Source organism: Loxodonta africana, chromosome 4 (genome assembly GCF_030014295.1).
Source record: "Loxodonta africana isolate mLoxAfr1 chromosome 4, mLoxAfr1.hap2, whole genome shotgun sequence".
In the NCBI taxonomy this organism is placed as follows: domain Eukaryota; kingdom Metazoa; phylum Chordata; class Mammalia; order Proboscidea; family Elephantidae; genus Loxodonta; species Loxodonta africana.
Genome location: NC_087345.1, coordinates 25,200,507 through 25,222,812, shown reverse-complemented (window position 1 = coordinate 25,222,812; position 22,306 = coordinate 25,200,507). Strand labels below are relative to the sequence as shown.

The window sequence follows — 22,306 nt, the reverse complement described above, 5'->3', positions numbered from 1 at the left end:
AGGCAGCTTTCTCACTTTCTCCTCTTGCATTTTTTCTCTCTCATCTTTTTCTTTCTGTGGGAGTAGAGTCTGAGGTTATCACCCCCTATCAATTTTCAATAGCTTCCTTATTATCTCCTGGGTTCTCTTCACTCAGCCTGTGTAACTTGTATTAGTGGGTAAAGGATGAATAAGGTGGCAAAATGTAAGATAAAACACCACTGGCTAAGCACAGGGGATGCCAGCTTCTAATTTGGTTCTGAGGCTGACTCAGGTATGACCTAGCCCAAACACTTCCAATGTACACCTTTGTATCATCAGAAAAGGATAACGCGAGTAACCGTCTCACAGATATTAAGTTTCTCTTTCTGCTGTTAATAAAGTTTTACTTCTCCTTAAGAACAATCATAATCCTGAGCTAACAGTACTAAAAGCTGAGTCACCCTGGATTGAGGAAGGCCACTGCCATTAACGAAGTTGGGGCACTCTCAATCCTACGTTCGCCTCCCACAAGCAAACCTGAAAGACACAAATCTGACAACAAAGGTCTTCCGAACCAAACCAAACCCACTGCTGTCGAGTCGATTCCGACTCATAGCGACCCTATAGGACAGAGTAGAACTGCCCAATAGAGTTTCCAAGGAGCACCTAGTGGATTCGAACTGCCGACCTCTTGGTTAGCAGCCGTAACACTTAACCACTGTGCCACCAGGTTTCCACAAAGGTCTTAGGGGATGATTATTTTGTTTTTAACACACTTGGAGTTTGTTTTAAAATTGAGATCCTCACACATTTCTAATGATTTTACTTGGGGAAAATATCTTTAAACCACATTTCTAAAAATTTTGTTTGAAGAAAGCATTATTTAAAAATGCACCCACTGAGGCTTTCAGTTAGTATTGGCTACCCAGCCTGACTGTGTTGGGCAGGTTTTGCCCTCATGTGTAATCATCCATTAGCAGCACTTAAAAGTCCTGCTCAATCAAGCGTGCTCTTTACACAGCTAAATCAATCTCTTATTCTTTATTTATCAAGTTTTAGTTTTGTCAATACTACTCTTGAGTAGAGTTTATGCCCATTCTATCACTGGCACCTACAGCCTCTGGTGACATGATCATAGTGAATCTCATCTTTAAGATTTGCCCTTAGACTTAGTATCTTTTCCACTTAAAAAAAAAATTTTTTTTTTTTTTAAGGTGACATATTTTTAAAGAGAATGTACTATACTGAACAGCTCTTTTAGTACTCAGGTTTAGACTCTGCTTTTTTTTTTTTGGTCTGCAATTCTTTATATCAGTGTTCTTCCAGAAAATATAATTCTTTAATTTCTCGCAATTAATATTCTCAGTGAAATAAGAACAAAAGGACTAGGGAATTTGGACTCCCTTTTCTAACACTCCAATAGGAATGGTCCTTCTTCTTTTTTATATTCATTTTTTTACTACCTCAATTTCTAAGAGAAATGCAATTATTTTAAAGTTTTATTTTAGTTGAAGAACCTAAGTTAGTCCAAAAGACCAACTAGGCTTTTTGAACTAGTCACAGATACCCTCACTCAGTAAATGTCAGCTCCACGAGAACAGGGACCCTGTTTGCCTCATTCTCAGCTGCATCCCCAGAGCCCAGCACAGATAAAAGGATGGCCCTCATCCTGCCCTCTCCACTGCAAGCCTCCCATCTGACATTCCAAACCACTCAGGGTTCTCGAAGTACGTTGTACTTTTTCACATACTCCCTAACCTGTAATATAAGCCTCACCATCTTTGTCAACTTGGTATGCATTTATTCATGTCCCAGACCCCAGCTCAGAGACCACCTTCTCCAGGAAGCCTTCCCTGGCACTCTACCCCTCAAAGAGTGATCGTGCCTTTTTTTCTATGTGCAATTTCTATTCCTGTACACCTTGTCCTGCTGCCCTCATCACATGATATTATATTTATTTGTTTCTGAGTCTGTCTTCTTATTAGCCCGTGACCTCCTTGAGGTGAGGAAGAACACAGTAGGGATTCAATAAAAGTCTGCTGAATTGAACTACTCAGTGAGAAGGCATTTCTCACTAATTTGCAGGTTTAAAGAAATTAATGCAGTGACAATTATTATTCAATGAACTGAACAATATTTTAGAGGTAGTTGGTGCTGAGCTCAGTTACTTTACCTGTGAGATCCTTTTCTCGAAACTGTATAATATGTAGAACCATTGTGTCTGCCAACTGTTTAGCCAGCTCTGTATGCAGAACATTAAGCTGAAAGAAAGAGGAACCTATTCAAGAAAATTACATACATTATTACTGACACCATCTTATTTCACCAAGGATCAGACCGAACACTTTTGCGTGGTTAAAAAACTGTTACGCTTCCTTAGAAAATAAATGACCTTCATGAAGCAGTCAATGATATAAAAAACTAAATACAAGGTCGTAACTGACTGGGCATCAGTCAAGCGCCTAGTTACTCTGTTTACTGTGCAAACTCTGGCTCTGTGTTCTCAACCTGGGTCACACCCACCCTAAACAATCAGAATGCTTTTGTGTGCCTGCAGTGAGTACAGCTTACTGCCACTGCTCAACACAGGTCACTGCTTCAAGGCCACTGTGAGCTCTCCGGCCCTCGGAGAGGGCTGAAATCACACTTAAAAGACAGGCCGGCTAGGAACCTACACCCTAACCCCATAGCCGGCTATGGGCTGTGTGTAACTTTGGAGAAAGAACACTCCCTGCTGAAACAATTCAGCCAGGTTTCAGGCCTCTCTGCTCCTTAGAAAAGGACCTTCCCCAAACCAAGTGACTGTATGCAATTTGATCATCCTCATTTGATAATTTTAACAGTTGTTGATTCCTTCTCCCCTTCTAAAAAGGCTTACTGAAGCCTGTCTTTCTAGGAGGAATAAAAATTATCATCACTACCAACACTACCATTTCTGAGCACTTTCTCTGTGCCAGCTCTGTTATCACTGAGTTCTCACCCACTCTGTGAGTTAGGTATTATTATCCACAATTTATAGATGAGGTATACATTATCTCATTTAAATCTTTTTAGCAGTCCAATTAAGTGGGCTTTCCTATGACTGCCGTTTACAGATGAGGAAATCAAAATTCAGGGAGATTAAGTGGCTTTCCAATGGTATGCACTTCAGGAGTGGCAAGTTTCCTAGCTACTCATTTTCCTCCTAAGGATCAAGGGGCTCGTGTCATTAACTTTTTGCCTTGGAGCTTGTGAGATGTAGAAGACAATCACTTCTCAAGCACAGCACTTTCCCTGAGGAGAGTAAAGGAGCATGGACCACCTCTCAAAGCTTTGGTACCATCATCTGTAAAATGTGGGTAATACCATCTTCCTTATATGGCTACTGTGAGGATAAAATGGTAAAATGTACAGAAAATGCTCAGAACAGAGTGCCTGACATATACTTGGCACTCAATAAACGGAAACTGTAATGATAACGAGGTCCTGTCGCAGATACAGTCTAAGGAAGTGATCCAGAAACCTTGCTTTTGAGGAAATCGCTAAGGTTGGAAATCTCTCTATGCCTTGTAACATGGAAGATCTAACTCTAAGGTATTCTATAAATATAAGCCACAGCCACATGAGTCTCCTATTTCATTTTTAGTTTTCTGAGTCAAATTACTCATTTTAAACAATTTTCAACCTGACTTAGGTTCAGGAGTAGATAAAGAAAACAACCTCAAAGGTTACTTTCCTCTGCCCAGGTCCAGACCCAGCTGGAGCTCACTACTTTCACAGTCTTAGGTCTCTAATTCAAGAAGCTTGTTTAAAAACCCCCAACAAGTGCTAAACTTGTTGCTAGTTGCCATCGAGTTGGTTCCAACTCATGGCAACCACACGTATAGCAGAACAAAACCCTGCCTAGTCCTGTGCCATCTTCCTGAGTGTCTGAGTTCATTACTATGGCCACTGTGTCAACCCATCTCATCGAGGGTTTCCCTTGCCTTCACTGGCCCTCCACTTTACCAAACATCATGTCCTTCTTCAGCATCAGTCCCTCTTGAGGACATGTCCAAAGTAAGCAAGTCAGAATCTTGGACAATATTCTGTGATCCATAGGTTTTCAGTGGCTAATTTTCCGAAGTAGATTGCCAGGCCCTTCTTCCTAGCCTGTTTTACTTGGGAAGTTCCCCTGAAACCTGTTCACCATGGGTGACCTTGGTGGTATGGCTTCTATCATCACGGCAACACGGAAGTCACTGTAGTATGGCAAACTGACAGATGGATAGTGGGGTGAACTTCTAGGACGTCATTATAGAACCAAAAACCTAACCTGTTGCTGTTGAGTCGACTCAGACTCACAGCAACCCCACAGGACAGAGGAGAACTGCCCCACAGGGTTTCCAAGGAGCGGCTAGTGGACTCGAACTGCCGACCTTTGGGTTAGCAGCCACAGCTCTTAACCACTACTCCACAGACGCCATTGTAAAACCCAAAACCAAGCCCGCTGCAGTCGAGTTGATTCCAACTCACAGCAGGATGCTACCTACAGAATCACACTTGCAGGCTTCCATCTTTTGGGAATCATTCAACCCCCACTAAAGAATCATTCCTGCCCGTGAAAATGTGGTTGTGAGTAAATATTTTAAACTGGAAATCTTGGTTCTGGGGATCCAACAACTAACCACATTTCCTTAGCAGCGTTCTTCTAGCCAAGAAAACACAGGACTTCAGCAGGTGCAGGCTCTCACTTCTTCCCCTCCCCTCCCCCTGGATTGTCTATTCACTGTTAATTAAGAGAAATTCCTCACCCACCCTCCAAAAAAAAACCTTGTCTTTTTTCCCTCTCTAATTACATTTCCTATTCATCCTCTTCTTCTTCAGGAATAGATATTCATCCATTTCAACACACATTTTAAAGAGAGCCACCATAGTTGGATGGAAGCAGCAGCTCAATAAGAACTGGATGACCTGTTCACTGTTTTATCCCCAGTGCCAACAACAATGTCTGCTAAACAGTAAGTGGTCAATAAATGTTTGTTGAATGGAATAATGGCTTGTTTGGCTGATTTGCTGAATGAATGGAAATATAACCAGTACAATTTTATATGAAAGTTTCTGATTTTTCAAATTGAAGACAGTGTCTACTTCGTATCAATGACTGTACATTTGAACGACACCTGCGCATCCTCTTTTTTGTTTACTCTTTATCATGATTTTCTATTTTAAGTACTGCAAACTCTTTGAAAGATGGGACTGTTTATACTTGCCTAATTTTGAAGAGGGTTCTTCCCAGAACAATAGTATCTGAGCTCTTATATATATATCTTATAATTGATTTATGCATTTTTCCTCTAACAACATTTGTTTTCACAAATATTGCAAATGTGCTATACCCCACGGCTAGAAAAATGGGTGTATGAAACCCTCCTTGGGAAATGGGTCTAAGAAATCTTTCTTCTGGTCTATTGTTCATGTATATCAAAGGCTTTCCCCTCAAACCAGAAATAAACATAACAGTATACAACTTCCTTTCTGCAATGAACCTTGGAAGATCAACAAGCTGAGATTCAGGATATTTAAGTAGATACCTGTAAGTGTAAAGTGGGCCAAAATAAAGATGAAAGAAAGCTCAAGAAAGAATCAAATACAAATTTGCCAGGTCACTATCTTACCTCATCCACCATTTTGGAAAAATACTGGAGCGTAGAAATTACTTCTTCATCTCCTTTGCCAAGAGCAAAATTCTAAAAACAAAGAATAAAAGAGCCAGGTGTCATCTGAATGCCGGACGTGGCACTACAGCACAGCCCCACCATACACTGCCCTCCACACCAGCTTCCTCTCTTCTCTCAAGAGCACATCATGTCAGAAGAGTTTACTGAAGAAAAGTAGAGCTTTCTCCTTGCCTTGCCTCAGCAATGTCCTCAATGGCCTCTGGCTGGCCATCACTCTTCTGCTTGGACATAATGGTATCTTTATTTAAATGTTTATTTCCTGGAGTTGTTTAGAGTTGATTCATTTGTAGTCCATTAAAGACTATGAACCCTCAAGGGGCAGTTGATTATTTCTGTAGGCCCATTAGAATACATCATAAAGACTTTAGGATGACCACCAGTTAGAATTTGTCAGTGTAAAGGGAAAAAAAGACAAAAGAAAAGATTACAGGGGGAAAAAAAAGGAAGAGAAGAAAGCTTCTAAAAGATGCCACTGGAAAACTCCTTTAAAAGAACTCCACTTAAAGAAGTCCAGAGTACAGCATCATATACACACATCAATTTACCTGTTTTTCATATGCCAGCAGTTGTTTAGAAAGCTGTTGAGTGGCCAGGCACATCTCATTCTGTAGAGAGAAAAGTAAGATTTGTCCAGTGCATATGTAGTCAATGAAAAAAGTCATGTCAGAGAATTCCTTAAAAGATGTGTGTGTGCCTATGAAACAATACTTTGCTCAAAAATTATTTGGAAACAAGACAAAAACAAATTAAAAGGTTAAACCTTATTTTTTTAAAACCTTTCCAAATCACTGTTCCTTCTAATCATTCATTCAGTCAGTAAACATAGCTAGCAAGTATAATGTGCCAAACATTATGTTAAGTGCCAGGAGTACAGGGGAGAACAACAAAGACATGGACTATGTCCTTACAGGGCTTACTGAGAAAGCAGACATCAAAAATTACAAATATGATGAGAACTGGAAAGGAAAACACTGGATGCATTAGGAGGCTATGACAGAAGGACCTAGACGGTCTCTAAGGAAGAGATGTTTCCAGAGACACCTATAGAAAGTCAGCCATGGGGACACACTGTCTAGAAGGAGGGACAACATGAGGAAGAAGAGCACAGCCTGCTTGAAGACCTATGAGGCGGAGTGTAGCTGGAGCAACAGCTGAGGGGTGCAAGGTGAACAAGACTGGCAGTGCCGGCAGAGGTTAGTGCATGCAGGACCCCATGGCCCAGAATTCAGACTGTATTCTAAGCGCAATTAGAACTTAAGTAGTGCTGCAACATGCTCAGATTCTACCACTTAGAGCACTAGGTCAGAAATGACGGACAGTAACACAGAAGCACAGCTAAGCCCAAGTGTCCCAGAAAGCTAAGGAAAGCATTACTCTTCAAGATCTGCAATGCTTTTTTGAGCCATTTTTTACTGCCCAATACCGCCCATTTTCCTCTCCTCTTATTTGGTGAAGCAATGGTTAAGTGCTCACCTGCTAACCAAGAGACTAGCACTTTGAAACCACCCAAGGGCGCTGTAGGAAAAAGGTCTGGCAATCTGGTTCTGTACGAACCCTACGGGGCAGTTCTGCTCTGTTACATGGGGTCACTATGAGTCGGAATCGACTCAATGGCACCCAACAACAACAATCTATGGCTACACAGCAGTTTTCTGGACAACATACTTTACACTTCTGAAGCTCAGTTAAAGCTTATCTTCAGATAAGCCTTATTCAGGGACAGGCTAATTCTTAAGAGAGGGGTAGAGCCACTGAGGGTGACTTGGCACACATGAGTGGCAGCCACTGGCCTCCACCTTCTCAGCCTAGGCCTCTGCCTAGTTTCTCATTCTCCCGGGTTTGCTGTTCCTTTAAGAGGAAGTTCAGAGTTTCTTTAGTTCAGAGTTCAGTAACTCTGCAGGAGTTGTTTTATTGCTCTTGGTTCTCATTTGCAAGACCCATCAGTGCCCAATCCCACTTTTTGCATCCTTTTTGCAGACAATTGGACAACCTGTGGCCTGACTTCCTCAATTTGCCCAAAAGAACAGACATCAACAGGGCATGAGGGCATGACTCTCATCCTTCTTCCTCCAGAGTAAAGTCAGGCAAGCAGAATAAAAGTTCCTGGTTGTGGCATCCCACTGCTTTGCTCCCCCTTTCGAAACTGACCAGAGCTGGTAGCCATGTAGTCAAGCCATGTAGAAAGCCAGCAAGCAGATCCACAAGCACTGTGTCCTTCATTTAGACAGCAATCTGCAATAGTTCCTAGCACACAGCAGGAACTTAATAAATGTTTGCTGAATGAACGAATGAACATTAAAAGATATATCTAAAGTTTAAAGCAATTATCTAGAATCACGGTGTGGAAGGGGAAAAATACTTCTTAACCTACAAGGAAACGTCACAAGTGGGAAACAATGACTCGGAAATACTACCTGTTGACCACCGTCCCTAAAAAGCTGTTTTGAAGATCAGAGTGCATGGGGATAAAGGTCTTATCCCACTCACTGGGCTGACACGCTGCTGTATCAGCAATTCCTTGCTCCTCTTCCCTGAGTTAGTCGTAGTGGGTTTAAGATGGATTTGTTCAATTACTTTGGCGTTTACCCTGGGGCAGCGCTATATGGAATATAACCTCCTGACCCAGAGAATGGTAATAACAATTGCAACTAACACCTACTGAGTGCTTAACTCATGCCAGATGCTGCACTAAGTGCACTCCATGCATTATCTCATTTAATTCTGACAATTCAGGAAGGTAAGTTCGATTATTAAATTGATATTACAGATGAGGTAACTGAGGCACAGAGAGGTTAAACCACCTGCCCAAAGTCACACAGCTAGTTAGTGGCAGGAAACCAAAACCAAACCTGTCTCCGCTGAGTTGATTTCGATTCACAATGACCCTACAGGACAGAGCAGAACTGCCCCATAGAGTTTCGGAGGAGTGCCTGGCAGACTCGAACTGCCGACCTTTTGGCTAGTAGCTGTAGCACCTACCCGCTATGCCACCAGGGTTTCCAGTTAGTGGCAGGGCTGGATGTGAATTCAGGTCTGTCCAACTCTAAAACCTGCTACCACTCTCTATGATCCCAAGTCCTACTAAAAGAGAAGAGATGAGAAGGCCTATGCTTTACACTGGGGTTGGCAAACATTCTGTAAAGGGACAGACAGTAAATATTTCGGCTTATGGGCCATATGGTCTCTGTTACAATTACTCAACTCTGCTATTGTAGCATGAAAACAGCCATAAACAATACATAAACAAACGAGTATGGCTTCGTTTCAATAAAGCTTTATTTACAAAAACAAGCGGCCAACCCAAGGGCCATAGTTTACCAACCCGGCTTTAGACAGTAAGCATATCAAAAGACCCACTCTTCTGCCACACCTCCTTCAGAAAAAAAAGGTTCTCCATTAAGCTATACTATTTCAGATTTGAGGAATATTTTCTACTGTACTAATTCATTCTTTATTTTAGCTAACTCCAAAATAGTACTCTCCCATATGTGCATCCTTTAGAGACCAGTCAATAGATATGATAATTACCCTCTAGGCCATCATAAAAAGCAGGGACCATAGGCTGTCTGAATTCTCTACTTTGTTTGAATTCTCTCCTTCTTTAGAGCTCACTGGGTCCTCGTGGCACAGTGGCTAAGAGCTCAGCTGCTAACCAAAAGGTCAGCAGTTTGAATCTACTAGCTGCTCCTTAGAAACCCTATGGGGCAGTTCTACTCTGTCCTATAGGGTCGCTATGAGTCAGAATCAACTTGATGGTGCCGGGTTTGGTTTTTGGTTTTGGTTTAGAACTCACCGGCAAGTGCTCTGAATAGTAATGGGAAAGCTGCCAGGAGCTGGCTGGCGTCAGTTGCACCCAGGGCAAAACGGGAGAACACTCATATGCCACGTACACAAATTCCATCCACCACAGCTCAGGGATGAAGGGTCACAACATAAACGGCTGCTTTCCAAAACTATTTTGTACAATTAGACCCTGCCGGGTCTCACCTAGAAATACCTCATGCTGTGTATTTTCAAATATGTTTTATTTTCACAGTGCAAAGCCAATTAAGATTCTGTTCTATCAGTACAATTGCACTGGAAAATATATCTACGAAATGGCCTGTCACCTGCCCTGAAAGGAAATGAATCTCTCCTGGGAGACACATTATGTCAAGAGTCTTTTGAACTCGACCAACTTTAATCTGACTCATGCTTAATCTACTGTACACAAAGGGCCAACATCATGTAATTAGCCCACACCCAGCTATTTATCTCTGCAATAAGACCTACAAAACTAGAGTTTGGTTGAAGAGTACATATTAGTAATAACAATAATAAAGACAGCTGCTAACATTTATTGGGTCTTTTTTTCTAGGTACTTGACATTGTTGTCAAGCATTTTTCATATATTATCACATTTAGTCTTTTATATGCACCTATGAGGTACGTACTGTTATTATCCCTATTTTACATATGAGGGGACTGAGGTTCAGAAATGATAAACAATTTTCTAAAATTATACCCTAGTGATTGGTATGGCACAGTCTCAACTCAGGTCTAAATCTTAAAATCCAAGTTCTTAACAATAGGTTATTCTGACCCAAAGTCCAAAACTGTATCTAGTTAGTAGTACTCAGGGGGCAGGCCTTCCAGGACCTTTAGATATGAACATAATTCCCAGACTTTCTATAGTCATGCAAAAGAGGTGGCCTAAAATTCCAATTTGAAATGGATTTCCATGAGTACGGTTCTTTTTGACACCCTGGAATAGCTCCCTACTTTCTATCCGTACTCTCTGATGCCTCATAGGAATCCTGGAAAAAGACAATTTGACAAAAGGTTAATTGAGAGTATCTCCTGTGTTAAACAGGAACGCCCAAGGCTGTTGCCAAGGGAGAGAGACAAGTGGTTAGCAAAGATGAAAGGAAAACAGAGCTTCTGGCAAGGGGATGTTTTAGCTTACCACGGGACAGAGAGCTTACTAACTGCAGCTGTCACCTGAAACCAGCCAAAGGCCTCTACAGGCAGCATCATCCATGGTGAATGGGAACGGAGAGCGTGGGAACAGGGACAAAGGAAAGCCTTCAGGAGTCAAGTCAAAATGTAGGCATTTGCTTCAATCTATACCGAATATTTATACCGAGTATTTGGTCAGAGATGTTGCCTAAAGCAAAGTGGTTCAAACTCTCTTTCATCTCAGTGTTCACCACAAGCTGGGGGTCAAGGCCCCACTAGTTCAAGAGTCCCTCGAGGCAAGTTAGGCATAGGGGTAGTGAGGAGGGCAGCAAGATCAAAGGCTGAAAAACTGCATTTGGGGCAGAACACTAGGGGCTGCCTGCTGAGGACTTGGACTTTATTTATTTGACTGGAGGCAAACAGAGAAGTGCTGAGGAACTCGGACAGGAGAATGACAAGATCAGACATGAGCTATATAGAAAAACCATAAGTGGCCATAAACTAAACCAACCAAACCTGTTGCTGTCGAGTCGATTCCAACTCATAGTGACCTTATAGGACAGAGTAGAGCTGCCCCACAGAATTTGTAAGGAGCGGCTGGTGGATTCAAACTGCTGACCTTTCTGTTGGCAGCTGAGTTCTTAATCACTAGACCACTGGGACTCCTAAGGGGCTATAGTGGGAAGGAAACACCAGAGGGGGAGAGAGAGAATGGCCTGAGGGGGACTAGTCAGGAAGCCATTTGAAGAAGTTGAGGAAAAGATCAAAAAGGGTCTGAGACTGAGCCAGAAAAAGGGTAAGAAATCATAGATCTGAGAGGGACTTCTGCGGCAAAAACATGATGCAGTGAGTGTGAAGGAAGGAGGAGTCAAAGAAAACTGGGCTTCCCGTGTAGATGACTGGGTGGAGGACAGTGCCCTTAGCTAAGGAACTGAGGAAGGAATACAGATTTGGGAATGACAATGAAGAGAAGAGTTGGGATGTGCTGACTTTTAGGAGCAGATGTCCTAAATTCAATCCCTTTCAATCCTTATTTATCAAACATTTAATGGGGCCAGGTAAGGTGCCCTGCATCAGAAGTACAGAAAATCTGCTCGCTTGGAGCTCACAGTCCACACAGGATTAAGGAACCCCTACTCAACCTTAAGTACTCTGACCAACAAGTACACTTGGGCATTCAGGTGAACGGCACTTTGGCTAGGCAAGGAGGGAAAGAACGAACAGTGACAGAGATACCTTCTCAAACTTGAGGATAGTCTTAAAGGCTGGGGAGGTCATTTGCCAGGGCAAGAAGTTGATGGGGATTCCTGGCAGCAGGAACAGCACAGCAAAGGCATAAAGTGTGTAGAGCGCCTGGTACATCCAGGATCAGCCACAGACGAGGCTAGAGGAGGCGGCTAATGCTCAGCTCACCAAGAGTTTCATGTGTCCTGCTGAGAAGTTTAAAGTTTCACCTTGTGATTATAGGGAGTCACAGAAGCATCTTAAGCAGTGGCAGCAAAGGGAGGTTTCAGTGTGGTTGAGTTGTATCTAGCTATAGGGTGGAGGGAGAACTGAAGGCAGAAGAAACCTTCCTGGACTGGAAGACGGTTTAGGAGAGCACTGCAATAGCCTGGGTAAGACCAAAAAATGACAATAGGCAAAAGTTGTTTGGAATGTAGACCTAGAGATTAGGAAAGAGACAAAGGCTAAAAACAGAGATTTAGAAATGATTATCATTGCCCAGCGGGCAAATAGAGTGTAACTAGAGAGGGCTTCCGATGGAACTTTGGAGAACACCAAGACTTAAGGAACAGTCAGCAAAAAAGGTACCAGGAAAGAGAACGATGGGTAGAAACTAGGAAGAGACCCAGGACATATCTTGTCACAAGACCATTTCAAAGGCGGTATTATTCACAGAATCAGATGCTGCCCAGGGGCTGATTATGGAGAGGCCAGACCCTTTTTGACCTTTTGCTCAACTTCTTTAAATGGTCTCCTGACTAGTCCCCCTTAGGCAGCCCCCTGCCACGGGGTTGGGATGAAGACCAGATTAAGGTGCCCTAAGGAGCAAATATCAAATATCCAGTGAGGAAGTGAAGAAAGCAAGTACATATTGCTCCTTCAAGAAAGTCAGGATTAGAGGATCACACTTCTATTTAACCCAAATAGCAGCTCTAGTGTAGAGAGCCATCATAACTACAATTATTCTAAGACTTGGAAGATGGTTATGTTAGCACTGAGAGCACTTTGTGCTGCATACTGATCTTGACACTTAGCATAGGCAGTAACTCTATCAACCCTCACAACAGCCCCACGAGGTATTATAATGACCTCTGTTTGACAGATGAGGAAACTCAGGCAATCCAGTGACTTACCTAAGGTCATGCAGCAGGCATCTGAGCCAAGATTGGAACTCAAAGGTCACACACTTAACACTTGTACCTAAGTGAATGACCGTAGACCAGAACAATCTTTTGTGCAAATCTGAAAACCTTCAACGCCAGCATAAGACCACATACGCAAACCAAGTGCAGGAACCCAAGTCCATGAAGTTGTTTTCAGCAACCATCCAGGACCTCTGCACCCTCATACTCAAGGCTACATACACATTTTCTCTCAGTTCCCATCACATAAACTTCTATTTGACTGGTTTTCAGGGGTATTAAAATGTAACGATTAAAACAATTCTGAATAAAAATTAAATAAGGAAAGTTACTCTGGAATACAAAAAGGAATTGGGTCCTACCTCTAACAGCGTACAAAACTGTTAGGCTGATAAATGGGGGTTGTTTTTCTACAGTGACAAGGACAACCTTTGAAAGTTCACACTTCCTTAGGCTCTCCTACCATTTCTGGAGACCACTGTATCAAATGAGTACGTATATGGTAAACAGTAAGAGTGTAGACTTTGGAGTCAAAGACCTGAGTTCAAATTCTGGTTCTACCACTCAGCAGTTATATGACCTTAGGCAAGCTACATGACCTCCTAAGTCCAGTTTCCTCATCTGTAAACACATATTATAATACCTCTCCCTCATTGTGAAAGCTAAATGACAGAATGCACAGAAGATGGCTAACCTAGTGTGTGGCACTTTTATGTGTCTAAATAAAGGGAGGCTATTACTTTTATTAAAATACACAGCTCTGACAATAGATAGCATCAACGAATCCAGAAGTTGGCTCTTTTAGCCAGACTGACAAGGAAAAAAAGATAAAAGATGCAAGTAACTAAAATGAGAAATAAAAGTGAGAATATTACTACTGACCAATTAGAAATAAAAAGGATCATAAGAGAATACCATAACAATTGTATGCTAACACTAGATAACTCAGATGAAACACATGGATCCTAGAAAAGCGTTGCCACGGAGTTAGTTCCGACTCATAGTGACCATCCCCATCTCTGTTCTACTGTGCAGAGTAGAACAGCTCCATAGGGTTTTAAAGGCTGTGACCTTTCAGAAGCAGATCACCAGACCTGTCTTCTGAGGAACCTTTGGATGGATTCAAATTACCAATCGTTCGGTGAATAGTAGAGCGTTTAATGGTTTGTGCCACCCATGGACAGAAACATATAAACTAGCCAAACTGACTCAAGAAGAAAAATCTCAACGAACCCAGAACAAGTGAAGAGATCAAGTCAGTAATTGAAAACCTCCCAAGAACAACAAAAAAGAGTCCTGGATCAGATGGCTTCACTGGGGAACTCTACCAAACATTTAAGAAAGAATTAAAACCAATCCTTCTTAAACTCTTCCAAAAAGAAGAGACGGGAACACATCCTAATTCATTCTACCAGGCCAGAATTACCCTAATATCCAGCTAGACAAAGACATCACGAGAAAAATATAGACCAATATCCCTTATGAATACAGATGCACAAATGTTCAATAAACTACTAGCAAACCACATCCAACACCATATTAAGAGGATTATACACCAAGACCAAGTGGGATTTATTTCAGGAATGCAAAAGTGGTTCGAAAATAGACAACGTTATACACATCAATGATGTTGTCGTTAAGTGCTGCTGAGTTAGTTCTGACACATAGCGGCCCCACATACGACAGAGCGAAACACTGCCTGGTCCTGCACCGTCCTCACGATCGTTGTTATCCTTGAGCTGTTGTTGCAGCCACTGTGTCAATCCATCTCACTGAGGGCCTTTCTCTTTTTGCTGACCCTCTACCTTACCAACCCTGATGATCTCCAGAAACTGATTCCTCCTGACAACATGTCCAAAGTATGTGAGATGATGTATCACCATCCTTGCTTCTAAGGAGCATTCTGGCTTTATTTCTTCCAAGACAGGTTTGTTCACTCTTTTGGCAGTCCATGGTATATACAATATTCTTCGCCAACACCATAATTCAAAGGCATCAACTCTTCTTCGGTTTTCCTTATTCACTGCCCATCTTTCACATGTATATGAGGCAAAAGAAAACACCATGGCTTGGATGAGGGTCTCCTCAGTCCGTACATCTTTGCTTTTTAACACTTTAAAGAGGTCTTTTGCAGCAGATCTGCCCAACACAATGCGATGTAGAAGGAAATGAACCACACGATCATCTCAATCAACAGAGAATAGGCATTTGACAGAATCCAACACCCTTTCATAATGAAACACTCAACAAACTAAGACTCAGGGAAATTTCTTCAATATGATAAAGGGCATGTATGAAAAACCCACAGATAACATCTTTGTTGTCAGATGCTGCCGAGTCAGTTCCTACTCATAGAGACCCTATGTACAACAGAATGGAACACTGCCCTGTCCTGTGCCATCCTCACAGCTGTTGTTATGCTTGAGCCCATTGTTGCAATCACTGTGCCAAGTCACCTCGTTGAGGGTCTTCCACTTTTTTGCTGACTTTCTACTTAACCAAGCCTGATGTCCCTCTCCAGGGAGCGGTCCCTTCTGATAACATACCCAAAGTATGTATGGTGAAATCTCACCATCCTTGCTTCTAAGGAGTATTGTGGCTGTACTTCTTCCAAGACAGATTTGTTCATTCTTCTGAAGTCCATGGTATATTCGATATTCTTCACCAATACTATAGTTTGAATTCATCAATTCTTCAGTCTTCTTTATTCATTCGTCCAGCTTTAGCCTGAATATAAGCAACTGAAAACACCAAGGCTTGGGTCAGGTGCACCTTAGTCCTTAGAGTGACATTTTTGCTTTGTAACACTTTAAAGAAGTCTTGTGCAGCAGATTTGTCCAATACAATACGTCGGTTGAGCTCTTGAATGCTGCTGCCATGGACATTGATTATGGATCCATGTAAAATGAAATCCTTGACAACTTCAATCTTTTCTCCATTTATCATGATGTTGCTTATTGGTCCAGTTGTAAGAATTTCTGTTTTCTTTACATTGAGCTGTAATCCATCCTGAAGGCTGTAGTCTTGATCTTCATCAGTAAGTGCCTCAAGTCCTCTTTGCTTTCAGCAACCAAGGTGGTGTTATTTGCATATTGCAAGTTGTTAATAAGTCTTCCTCCAATCTTGATATCATGTTCTGCTTCACAGAGTCCAACTTCTTGGATTATTTGCTCAGCATACAGACTGAATAGGTATGGTGAAAGGATACAACCCAGATGAACACCTTTCCTGATTTTAAACCACGCAGTATCCCCGTGTTCTGTTCCAACAACTGCCTCTTGGTCTATGCACAGGTTCCTCGTGAACACAATAAAGTGTTCTGAAATTCCCATTCTTTGCAATGTTATCCATAATTTGTTATGATCTACACAGTCGAATGCCTTTGCATACGCAATAAAACATAGGTAAACATCTTTCTGGTATTTTCTTTCAGCCAAGATTCATCTGACATCAACAATGATATCCCTCGTTCCACATCCTCTTCTGAATCCAGCTTGAATCTCTGGCAGTTCCCTGTTGATGTACTGCTGTAGCTGCTTTTGAATGATCTTCAGCAAAATTTTACTTGTGTGTGATATTGTTCGATAATTTCTGCATTCTGCTGGATCACCTTCCATTGGAACAGGCAGGAATATGGATGTCTTCCAGTCAGATGGCCAGGTAGCTGTCTTCCAAATTTCTTGGCATAAACAAGTGAGCGCTGCCAGAGCTGCATCCATTTGTTCAAACATCTCAGTGAGTATTCCATCAATTCCTGGAGCCTTGTTTTTCGCCAATGCCTTCAGTGCAGCTTGGACTTCTTCCTTCAGTATCATGGGTTCTTGATCATATGCTTACCTCCTGAATGGTTGAACATGGACCAATGATGTTATCTGTGGGTTTTTCATACATGCCCTTTATCATATTGAAGAAATTTCCCTGAGTCTTAGTTTGTTGAGTGTTTCATTATGAAAGGGTGTTGGATTCTGTCAAATGCCTATTCTCTGTTGATTGAGATGATCGTGTGGTTCATTTCCTTCTACATCGCATTGTGTTGGGCAGATCTGCTGCAAAAGACCTCTTTAAAGTGTTAAAAAGCAAAGATGTACGGACTGAGGAGACCCTCATCTAAGCCATGGTGTTTTCTTTTGCCTCATATACATGTGAAAGATGGGCAGTGAATAAGGAAAACTGAAGAAGAGTTGATGCCTTTGAATTATGGTGTTGGCGAAGAATATTGTATATACCATGGACTGCCAAAAGAGTGAACAAACCTGTCTTGGAAGAAATAAAGCCAGAATGCTCCTTAGAAGCAAGGATGGTGATATATCATCTCACATACTTTGGACATGTTATCAGGAGGAATCAGTTTCTGGAGAAGAATATCAGCCTTGCTAAAGTAGAGGGTCAACAAGAAGAGGAAGGCCCTCAGTGAGATGGATTGACACAGTGGCTGCAACAACAGCTCAAGGATAACAACGATCGTGAGGACGGTGCAGGACCGGGCAGTGTTTTGCTCTGTCGTATGTGGGGTCGCTGTGTGTCAGACAGCACCTTTAGTGTGTATAATATTGATTGTCTATTGTCAAACCACTTTTGCATTCCTGAAATAAATCCCACTTGGTCTTGGTGTATAATCCTCTTAATATGATGTTGGATATGGTTTGCTAGTAGTTTATTGAACATTTTTGCATCTATATTCATTAGCGATATTGGTCTGTATTTTTCTCATGATGTCTTTGTCTAGCTGGGTATCAGTGTAATTCTGGCCTCACAGAATGAATTAGGATATGTTCTTTTCTACTTTTTGGAAGAGTTTAAGAAGGATTGGTTTTAATTCTTTCTTAAATGTTTGGTAGAGTTTCCCAGTGAAGCCATCTGATTCAGGATTTTTTTTTTTTGGTTGGGAGATTTTTGACTACTGATTTGATCTCTTCACTTGTTATGGGTTTGTTGAGATTTTTCTTCCTGAGTCAGTCTGGGTAGTTTATTTGTTTCTGTCTATGTTCCCAGTAGGTACATTAATTTGTTTAACTCGGTATCTGTATTTATCACCATTCCTAAAGAAAAATATTTTCTTTTTTATACTAGATTTATGCATATTTTCCCTTCTAAGTATTTCATTCTTATCCCCTGCAACTGACTTTACCCCAGTTTGAGAAGATACTATTCCCACTTCCAATTCAGGGTTTCAGTTTTTAGGATCAGTAGTCCTGAACTCTGAAACGTTTGGTTAAGAGCAGTTACAGACATGTGACTATGTTTGATTAAGCCTGAGTGGCTGAAGGAATATGAAAGAGTCTTAACCATGATTCTCACGTCAAAAAATTCCACCCAGACTACCCGAGCCAATGACAGAGGCTGGTCACCAGTTAGAGGAGATAGGAAGGGTATGAGAGCTACAAGGTTTCACTCATACTTCCGGGAACAGTCTTACTGCCAGCAGCCAGGAACATCACTTCACCTGCTTGTTTTCCTCAGTAAAATATCTGAGATGAGAACAGCAGAGTACCTAAGCAGATTTCATGGTCAGACTCTGTTATATCCATTTTAAAAGATTAAAAAAATGAAACAGAAATTATGCAGGTATACAGAATCAAAACAAGTATCCTATCAAATGTACTAAATACAAAATCTGAGCAGATTTAACTGAATATGTATACAACAGATCTCTGTGCTTCATTAATACAGTAGAGATCTGTACAGCTTCCTTCATTCAAATAACCCACAATGGAGTTCCCACCCTGTGCAAAGGCACACTTAACAGTTAAGAGATCAGATGCAACTCCAGGGTCTAATGTAAGATGCTGAAAACAGCCATAGCCTACAGCTTTACCCCAGAGCTTGGGCCAAATAAATTTCCTTTAAACCAGCTACAATCAGCAAAACGGCTCACACAACTTTCCTTCAGTTTTTCTCACTCTTCCTCTTTCTCAGTGAAGGTCTGAGCAGCATTCGCTTTATCAGAATCTAGAAATTTACCATGTGGTCTGGTTAAAATATCTAACTTTTATGACTATTTATCATTTATCAGCAGCATAAACCTGGTTTTTAAAATATAATCATGAAGAAATACATCTTGCTAAGTGCCTCTGTCTTAAAAAATGAAATTTTAAGTTTAAACCCTGGTGGCGTAGTGGTTAAGTGCTACAGTGCTAATCAAAGGGTCGGCAGTCCGAATCCGCCAGGCGCTCCTTGGAAACTCTGTGGGGCAGTTCTATTCTGTCCTATAGGGTCGCTATGAGTCAGAATCGACTCCACGGCACTGGGTTTGGTTTTTTTTTTTAAATCTAATTCAGCATGCCTGGGGGCACAGTCTTTAAAAAATAAAGTGATATTAAACCAAGAAAACATAACTTAGGGAAGAAAAACTTCAGTGAAGACATTGAGAAGTTTTACTACCTTAATATACACCCAAACAAACTGATCAAAGAGGAGTCAGAATTTTTTTTTTTTTTTAAACTAAAAAAATAACACGAGCTTTCAAAGAAACCTGAAAACCCAACTGACCCTCACCCAGCCAACGTGAATACAGCTGATCACTGTTTGAATCAGTGGCTGAGTTTGGCAGCGCTGACCGGACATTCTCACTAGCATCTGCTGCAGGAAACTGTGAGGCAGGGGAATGGGTTTCTGGCCAGTAGGAGTACCCACGTGATGGTCATGTGGTGTGAATTAAAAGCTGGTTATAGCCTCTTGGAATGCAAGACCAACTTAATTTTGGCAAAATGTAGTTTTCTAGTTCAAAAAAAAAAAAAAAAAGGCATAATAGGGTGTCTGGATATCTCCAAGTAAATGATTCTGACAGACATGGAAAGGCAGAACAGAGACTCTTGGGGGTGGCAGAAATACACTCCTTTGAGCTTTGGGCCTTTAAGGCCTCAAATAGGAGACAAATCATTTAATGACAATATTCAAACCACTGAAGAGCAAACAAGCTCAGGTATAAGCCCAGTAAAAATCCCTATTTTTGTTACGTTAAAAATGTTTCAGGAAAAATACAAAAACATATAATATGAATAAACATAGCTTTAAAAAAATCAACAAAGTACTCATGACCCTGAATTCTGAATGTCTTACCAAATCAAACAAACAAAATCACAAATGAGTACTTCATTCTTTTGGTAGTCAAAATGAGATCTAATTAATAATTTACACTTGTATAACATTACACAGTTTACAAATATACATCTCCAGCCCTGAACTCTGGATCTGAACTTTCAAGACATCTTTTCCCACTTTAATGCACCATTATTTAAAAAAAAAAACACTACTGTCAAGTCAATTCCAACTCACAGTGACTGTATAGGACAGAGTAGAATGGCTCCCATAGGGTTTCCAAGGAGCACCTGGTAGATTCGAACTGCCAACCTTTTGGTTAGCAGGTGTACTCTTAACCACTATGCCACCAGGGTTTCCTAATCCCCCATAAAAAATCCCCCATGGACACTTCAAAATCAGTCTTGGAAGTATGAGCTGCCTCCTCCCATCCCTCACCCCCAACACACACCCTGTTCTTCTTGCCAGGCTCTACCATCTATGCACTCCATTCAAGGCAAAGAGCTGGGTTATCCCTTACTCACCCTACCTCTTCATACCACCAATCTGCCTTCTAAACACTTCTGAAATCCAACCACTTCTTTCCATAGCTACTGTCACTTCCCTAGTTCAGGCAACCATCCCCATTATTAGTATTAAGGGTTTGGGCTTGGGCTGTAGACTTCCTCTCCAATGTACTGACTGGGTGGACTTGGACAAGTTACTCATCTTCAAATTCCTTAGTCTCTTGACCTATAAATAGAGAATAATAACAATGCCCACATCACAGAATTGTTGAGGAATTTAAATGAGATAATTAATGTAAAAGCCTCTGAAACAGTGCCTGCCTGGAAGCTATGAAGTATTCAATAAATCACAACTATCACAATCATCCTCCTTCTCGGTGCCCAGTGCAAATCCTCTGGGTTGGTGACTCTCCTAGCTCCCCTAAAACTTCTGGTAGTTGGCTGTCTGTCTCTCAGTTCAGCTGTAAACAAGCTGATTGCAGGAACTGAGTCTACTTCTATAATCTCCAGGTACCTAACCTATAGCTGGCACTCAAATATATGTTATATAAATGCTTAATTCCATTCAAGCATTTATTGACTACCTACTGCGTTTCACGAAAAGTCTTCCCTATTTTTTTTTTATACAGTTTAAAATGCATGATCCCCATTGCATAGTCCATACTATTCTTTATAAGAAATCTCATTACAGTAATCCTAATAAAAGGAGCCCTGGTGGCACATTGGTTAAGCACTCAGCTACTAGCCAGAAGGTTGGCGGTTGGAACCCACAAGCCGATCCATGTGAGAAAAGACCTGGTGAACTGCTGCTGTAAAGAATACAGCCTAGGAAACCCTAGGAACAGTTCTGCTCTATCATATAAGGTCGAAATCAATTCATCAGCACACAACAACAATAACAATCCTAACGACAGTCATAACAGAACCCTTTCTTGAAAATACTTTTCCTACCTTTCAAAATCATCTTTCTCATTCTTCTCAAATAGTTTGTAATGATTACCACCTGTATTTCAAAGTTGTCTCTCTCATAAAGGCTATTTGTCAACAATTATATACACACGTACCCAAAACTAAGTAACCTTCCATGAAAGTATCTTTTATCAATTCATTTATCATCAATAAAAATAAGCACTTGAACTTTCTCTCTTCAGAGAGCTACGCAGTCCATTCACTTATCTCTCTGGGTCTTATTCAAATGTCATCTTCTCAACAGGCTATCCTATTTAGACTGACAGTCCCCGCCCCCCTTCCCAGGTTAATTTTTCTCCACAGAACTTATCAACTACTGTCACACTATATGCTATTGTTAGCTGCTGTCCAGTCGGCCCCTGACTCATGGTGACCTCCTGCACAATGGCACGAAACTCTCGCCTGGTCCTGCATCATCCCCATGCTCATGGTGGATACAATCGAACACACTATATACTTTACATATTTATGTATTTATCTTGTTCATTGTCTATCTCCCCTCACAAAAAATATAAGCTCCACAGGACAAGAATTTTTGTTTACTGACCTATCCCCAGAACTTACAACTATGCCTCACACACAGTTATTCAACTATCTGTTAGATAAATGGCCCATTGCCGTCAAGTCGATTCGGACTCACAGCAACACTACAGGACAGAACAGAACTGCTCCTCAGGGTTTCCAAGGCTGTAAATCTTTACAGAAACAGACTGTCACATCTTTCTTCTGCGGAGTGCTGGTGGGTTTGAACTGCTGACCTTTTGGTTAGCAGCTGAGTGCTTTAACCACTGTGCCACCGGGGCTCCTTTGCATAAATAAATTAGTGATT

The 22,306-nt window shown here is 41.4% G+C and overlaps 1 protein-coding gene across 3 annotated transcripts in view; it reads right to left on the bottom strand.

The window, feature by feature from the left end:
• APPL2 (adaptor protein, phosphotyrosine interacting with PH domain and leucine zipper 2) overlaps positions 1–22,306 on the bottom strand; it is a 64,217-nt gene that overhangs the window by 29,653 nt on the left and 12,258 nt on the right. For 2 of the 3 annotated variants that reach the window (XM_010599895.3, XM_010599901.3), the window contains exons 3-5: positions 6,206–6,265; positions 5,598–5,669; positions 2,135–2,222 (exon numbers count right to left, since the gene is read on the bottom strand). In XM_010599895.3, the coding sequence (XP_010598197.1) occupies positions 2,135–2,222; positions 5,598–5,669; positions 6,206–6,265 (220 nt within the window). Of the gene's footprint in view, positions 1–2,134; positions 2,240–5,597; positions 5,670–6,205; positions 6,266–22,306 lie in introns of those variants that run through there. The other variant, XM_064283670.1, reaches the window with a different exon arrangement.